The sequence below is a fragment of the Pteronotus mesoamericanus genome, unplaced genomic scaffold, assembly GCF_021234165.1.
Source record: "Pteronotus mesoamericanus isolate MK-2021 breed Mesoamerican mustached bat unplaced genomic scaffold, CSHL_Meso_final contig_311, whole genome shotgun sequence".
NCBI classification, from domain to species: Eukaryota; Metazoa; Chordata; class Mammalia; order Chiroptera; family Mormoopidae; genus Pteronotus; species Pteronotus mesoamericanus.
In genome coordinates, this window is record NW_026555132.1 from 2,247,787 (window position 1) to 2,254,041 (window position 6,255).

General features: G+C 44.6%; 1 protein-coding gene across 1 annotated transcript; it reads left to right on the forward strand.

Moving 5' to 3' along the window:
* The first annotated feature begins 214 nt into the window (after window positions 1-214).
* FABP1 (fatty acid binding protein 1) lies at window positions 215-6,015 on the forward strand. Its single transcript, XM_054575543.1, has 4 exons — window positions 215-376; window positions 2,057-2,229; window positions 3,689-3,781; window positions 5,965-6,015. Exons 1-4 carry the CDS (start codon window positions 310-312, stop codon window positions 6,013-6,015), a joined length of 384 nt encoding a protein of 127 aa, XP_054431518.1. The 5' UTR covers window positions 215-309.
* The last annotated feature ends 240 nt before the right edge of the window (window positions 6,016-6,255 follow it).

Here is a 6,255-nt window from a genome sequence, read left to right on the forward strand (position 1 = left end):
TACATACACATATATACCCACAGATTTCATGGGACAGTAGCACCTTAAAGGCTGCAGGGCCATAGGGCTTTGCGCTTGATTGACACTGTTAATGTTTGCTAAATTGGAGCAAATCTCTGCTGTGTCTATTTTTTTTTATCATTGACCATTGCTCTCGAGTTAATATTTGAACATGGCCATAAAGAAGGTGACAGATGCAGACCTATGGCCAACATTCACAGAGGGAAGAGCTTCTTATAAATCAGCCCACACTGGACAGCCCCAGTAGCCGAGGTGCTGATCGACTGTGGAGGGAGCCTCATCGCCACCATGAGTTTCTCCGGCAAGTACCAACTGCAGAGCCAGGAAAACTTTGAGGCCTTCATGAAGGCAATTGGTGAGTGATAAGCTGAACGGTAAGCCAGGTGGTGACAGGTCTGGCCCAGTAGGTGGTGTCCAGTCACAAATGTAGGCTCAATGTTGGGATGAGAGGAGAGAGTCAGGCTTTATGCAGACCGGGGCCATGTTATACTTATTACTTTTGCAGTCACTTGCAGCTTGTGCTAGTACTCAGTGGATAAGGCCACTTCATAAGCAGGTGGAAAGGATGCTGAAACAGGGCCTGATTTGGATTGAGGCCACCTCTTCTAGTAATTCATTGTGTGAGCCTGTTCATTCATTCATTCTTCTATCAAACATTGATTCAAGGCCAATCATCTTCTTAACACTGTTCTGGACAGATACAAGGTAAACAGACAACAATAAGTCACATTTCCAAAACCACAGTTTAGAGAGAAAAAAGAAGAAATAAATACAATAAAGAACCTCCTAATGTATCCTGAGGGTTGACTCAGTGCTAGGCACTGTGCTAAATCATTGATGTGCAATATCCCACTGAATCCTCAATAAAAAATATTGAGTTGGGTACTATTATTTTTTCCACTTTACAGTCAAAGCAGCTGAAGCCTTGAAAGATTAAGTAATCCCAACCAAGGGCACTCAGGTAGCAAGTGTTTGCAGCAGGATTTGAAGCCAGCACTTGTTCCCAGAGACCCCACTTTAACACCCTGTGTCCACCAGAGTGATCAGAGTGATGTGCAGGAGGATGTGGTGCTCATGGGAAGGCATGGGAGGGAGGTTTGATGGTACTGAAAGTGAGCCTTGGCTAACCCTTAGAAGATGAGCAGGTGTCCACTAGGGGACAGGAAAAGGGGATTGTGCTTCAGGTAGAGGAAGCCCTGTGAGCAAAGGGGCAGTATGATAAGGACGAGGGCCAAGAAGGAGAATGGTGGGAAAGACAACAGATAAAGAGAGAGGAGGACCTTTGGAGCCAACAGAGAGCTTGAATCTTCTCTGGTAAGGCAATTTATGCCACCTTTGTGTCTCACATCCCTCACCTGTGGATCAAGACCCCTCCCAACATTATCAACACTCATGATTTTGTCAACCTCAATTAATGTAACAGCATAGGCATGCTCTGAAATTTGTAAAGCTCTGTCTCAGGACAAGGGATTCCTGATAACTCTTTCTTGAGAAACTTGACAGCAGAGGTCAAAATAGGGCAAGGTGGACAGATGTTTACCAAGATAGTGCCTGTGTGTGTGTTGCTCTGGCATAATTTTTAATAACTCCCCCTCTTGACCTCTGTCCTGCCATCTCACTCTCAGGACTGACCTGGCTTGGAAAAGAAACAGTATTGATCAACTTGGATGTGCAGGATGAAACACTCATACTCAAAAAGCAAAGTTTCTGAGAGTTAAAGGAGGAGGAGTGAGAAAAGAAAATGAGCAAGAACCAGGGTGTTCACTAGGGGAGATCTTCTTCAGGCCAGAAGGGTATCTTTTTTATAAAACAACTAGCAACATAGCAAGCTGGCCAGGGCAGGTCAAATCAGGCCCCTGGCCTTTCCTTTCAAAAGTCAAAGCCCATGTTGCCCACAGGACTCCAGTACATGACTGTGGCTTCCAGGAAGAGGAGCATCTCCCTCTCCCCCTCCATACCACAGAGTTTTTCTTGTGACCATCACCTTGTGACTCCCACTTCTTCCCATCTCTAAATCTCAAATGGTTCCCACCAGGTCTTCCTGATGACCTCATCCAGAAGGGGAAGGACATCAAGGGAGTGTCAGAAATCGTGCAAAATGGGAACCACTTCAAGGTCACCATCACCACTGGGTCCAAAGTGATCCACAATGAGTTCACCTTGGGGGAGGAATGTGAGCTGGAGACCATGACTGGGGAGAAGGTCAAGGTAGGAGGTGTCCCTTAAGCCACACTCTGTTTCCAGACTTTCCTTGGAGCCCAGTCCCAGGGCTTCCTCACTCAAGGGTCCCACCTCACAATTCCCACAATGGATACCATATCTTTGAACTCACTTCTGGAGTGAGAAGTGGAGATGCAAAGAGCTTCTTTCCTAAGAGCTGTCTTTGTCTATGGGTGCTCTGGCCCAAGAATCCAAGCTCTCCCAATATGGAGGATATGGGGAACAAGGCACAAAGCAAGAACGTAAGTCTTGGGTTCCCCCAGGCCCAACAGTGGACAAGAGGAGGGTTAGTAAAAAAAAACCTTAACAGAGCCCTCAGGTCATTCTTGAGTCCAAAAGAGAGTAAATTGGGCTTTGCCAGGCATAGAGCTGGTGGTCATGGGGAGAGGCTTCCTGGAGGACATGCTGGCAATACCAGAATACCAGGGCCTCAGGCAGACACTCAGGCCAGACCTTCAATGGTGATCACAGAGCCCCTGGCCTCAGCTACTTCCTCTGTAAAATAGGCATAGTCTCCCTCTCCAGACTGAGCAGGGCACCATCACTTCCACTAAGCTGTGGTTTAGGTGTGTAATGAGTGCTGGGTGTGCGCTGTGCGAGTGGTCAGCGGGAGATGGCAGGGAGATCCAGGCACTGGGGTGCCTGTCACCCGGAATCTTTCTTCCTCCCTGAGAAACTCCACAAACCCCAGCACAGCCAACACCAGTGAGCAGCCATCTTCACTTCTCCCCTCCAGACAACCCTGTGTGTTGGACTCAGTACATTGGTATTCTTATCTCTTCTAACCAGGCTTTATTTCTACTTCTCCAAATATAACATTACAGGTCAAGAATCTGTGATAAAATTTAGGAGAAAAATTCTTTTGATATGCCCATAGGAAGAGGCAGGTGGTCAAGGGTTTTACAACAGACCTTTTCCAATTGTCCATTTTGAGACAAATTTTTAACCTTGGCCAGTATCTTCTGCCCCCAGTTACTTCTTCCTATGTTTCTCTTATCTCTCTGGATGCATAAAGCTTGAAAAGGATACCACAGTAAGAAATGTAAACATGCTGGAAGGAATGATGCATACCAAAGGAAAATATGTGTTCTCCCAGCTGGCCAGTTTTTGAATTTTGCTACTACCCCCCTCCATTATCTTGGAGAATTGAGATTTTACTCAATTTTACTTTAGTGTTTGCATTTGAGCCACACAGGTGCCTTATGTTGATTTTTAAATTACATACCATAAATTAAAAGTCTGACAAAAGAAATCCTGACATATTCTTTAGTTCTTAAATGCACCTCACTTCTGTTTAAAGCCAGAGAGCTGGGAGTCTGGTCTTAGATAAAAATGAATGGTGTGATTGTTGTAAGCAGGGACCCACGCAGGGGAACCAGTCTCATTAGCAAGGATCTTGCCCCTGCCCAGACCATTCCTCACAGGCCATCACTTCTGTCCCCTGCAGGCAGTGATTCAGAAGGAAGGTGAGAATAAACTGGTGACAACTTTCAAAGGCATCCAGTCCTTGACCGAACTCAACGGAGACACAATCATCAATGTAAGTTGATGCTCTGAGGTTGTTGCTCCCAGTGCTTGAGGGTAGAAAAAAGGTCAAGAGTGAGGAGTAGCATTCCCCACCACCTTTCCTGTTGTCAGTCTCTGCTACCACTAACTGAGGACCTGTTACATACCAAGCAGTTAATACACATTCTCTCCAATCTTCCCTGAGTTTTCTAAATGGGGAAACTGAGACAACAAATAGCCAGAGAATGGCAGAGCTAGGATTCCTCCGAATTGGGTTTGCCTCACAGGGTTGTCATTCCATTGCACAACCTTAGCGGGAGCCACTCCCATTATAGGCAGATTAGATTTGCATACTTATTATAATTTTGCAGCGTCTCCTAGTAAGTAATATTAGTCTAACAAAACCAGTACAAATGTATTTAAAATACAAATGTATTTAAATACAAATGTATTTAAAAAGTAAATAAAATAAAAAAAATCCATCAAGTTCCTAACAAAAAAAAAAACAAAACCAGTACAGTGCATTAGGGTCACTTTCCAGCAGTTAAAAGAACAGTGTCTTGAGGAAAGGGCACCCTTTTTAAATTCACTGAAGACACATATGCTGGCAGTGGCCCCAGCTGGTACTTCCTCACTTCTCCTGGTTCCCTCAGGCTGTCCTTTCACCACCACTTTCCTGGTCAGGATTCCCAACTCCAGCCTCCCCACTTCCTTCTTCCTCATTGCCATACTCTTCCTTCACCAAACCTAAATAAGATGGGGAAGAGAGGTGATTGGCAGAAGGAGACACAGGGTCATGCACAGCCCACCCTCTTCAGTCTCCACGGTGGTGTAGCCACAGGACACCTCATAGGCTTGAGGACAGAAATCCATTCACCTCCTTCTGTGACCCTCTGATTCATGGCATAACCCTTCCCATTGACACAGAACTCACATTTTAGAAAGGCTTTGGCCAAAAGTTGGGACTTTTCATTGTTTTTTCTATTTTATGATATTGTAATAATTATTAGCTGTAACTCTTCTCTTCTGCCTCAGCACTAACCAGGAAGCCACAGAGACCTCTATGTGTCCTACAAGCCCAGGGCACTCAAAGGCCCAGGGCCTTTGTCCTTTTGGCATTTATAAGGAGAATCATCCTCATGGCAATTTTATTGCAGCTTATGACTCTGACACACTCCCATTTTGTCTGCCACATCATCCTTAGTGCCTGGCTGCTGGCCATGTCTGTCTCTGATTCAGTACAGTGTTTCTCCATCAGTTATGTCTCCCTGGCTCTTCCCTGCTCCCATGCTGTGTTTTAGGCAGTAACAGAATGCAGAATGGTGCCCAAATAGTCTGTCATCACTCAGTTCAAGTGGACAAATCCCTCAAGTAGGGAGAGTATGAGAGTCAACCATGAAACACATGGTCCCAGCACCCCACCCCAGTACATTCACAGCAGAGCAGGAGGTTCAAGAAGGCAATGATCTGTCTTTGACTTAGCCCTGACCAATGTCATTTAATATTCTCCTCCTCCTCTAATCTTCACATCTCCTGTGAGGGAGGCAGGATGAAGGATTTAATAGACAAGTTGACTTGTCCAATGTCATCTACAATAAGGTGTAGAACCAAGGTTCAAACCCAAATCTTTCTATCCCATTCCATTGCTACTGAAGCTAGGAGACTCCTTTTTAACTCTGATGACCTTACCCCACATCATTGTCGCAGTCTTGTTCAAGAGAATCAGTGCGAGGGACGGGCAGGAGGAGAAAAGAACATGCCTCAAAAACTTAAAAACTGATGAGTGCAAGAAATCCAATGTTTTTATATGTTTCACAGATTGGGGAGGAAAATTGTCCCTTACTCACTATGTTCCAGGCTCGTACCTAAGTGTTTCCACGTACATGTGTCCTTGCTATATAACAAACATTTGGTACATAGCAGGCACTCAATGACACTTTGGGAAATTGGATTGGGCAAGACTAGTTTTGATGGCCTTGCTCTCACAGCCATTAATGTAGAAAGGAATTCAGTAAGAGTCAGGACCACTCTCCACATGAGGAAGTAAAGGGACAAAAACTTGGCATGGGATTTTAGAAAAAATTGCCAACACTTTCTCTCATCCTATAAAAAGCAGAGGAACCTTTGGGTAGTTATTTAAAGCCATTGTCATGGCTTTGTTATCTTTTACAATTCAACCTCAGATGGACTGTGCATGATTTCTTTTCTTACTTTCAGACCATGACGTTGGGTGACATTGTCTTCAAGAGGATCAGCAAGAGAATTTAGACAACTCTGCATTTCATATTCTTTTACTGTGTAAAATTAATGTAATAAAGTAAACTTAGTTTTAAAAAAACAAGTCTTTTCTTCTTGGTGGCCTATCATCAACGGTGTTATTGATAACCTGTTTTCATAAACTTTGATAATCCAGTCTGAAGCAGATCCCAAGCTGGTCGCTCAGGTGACCCTACAAGGAATATAAAATGTGGCTGGATCTGTAGAACAGCCCTGGAATGACCTTTCCTA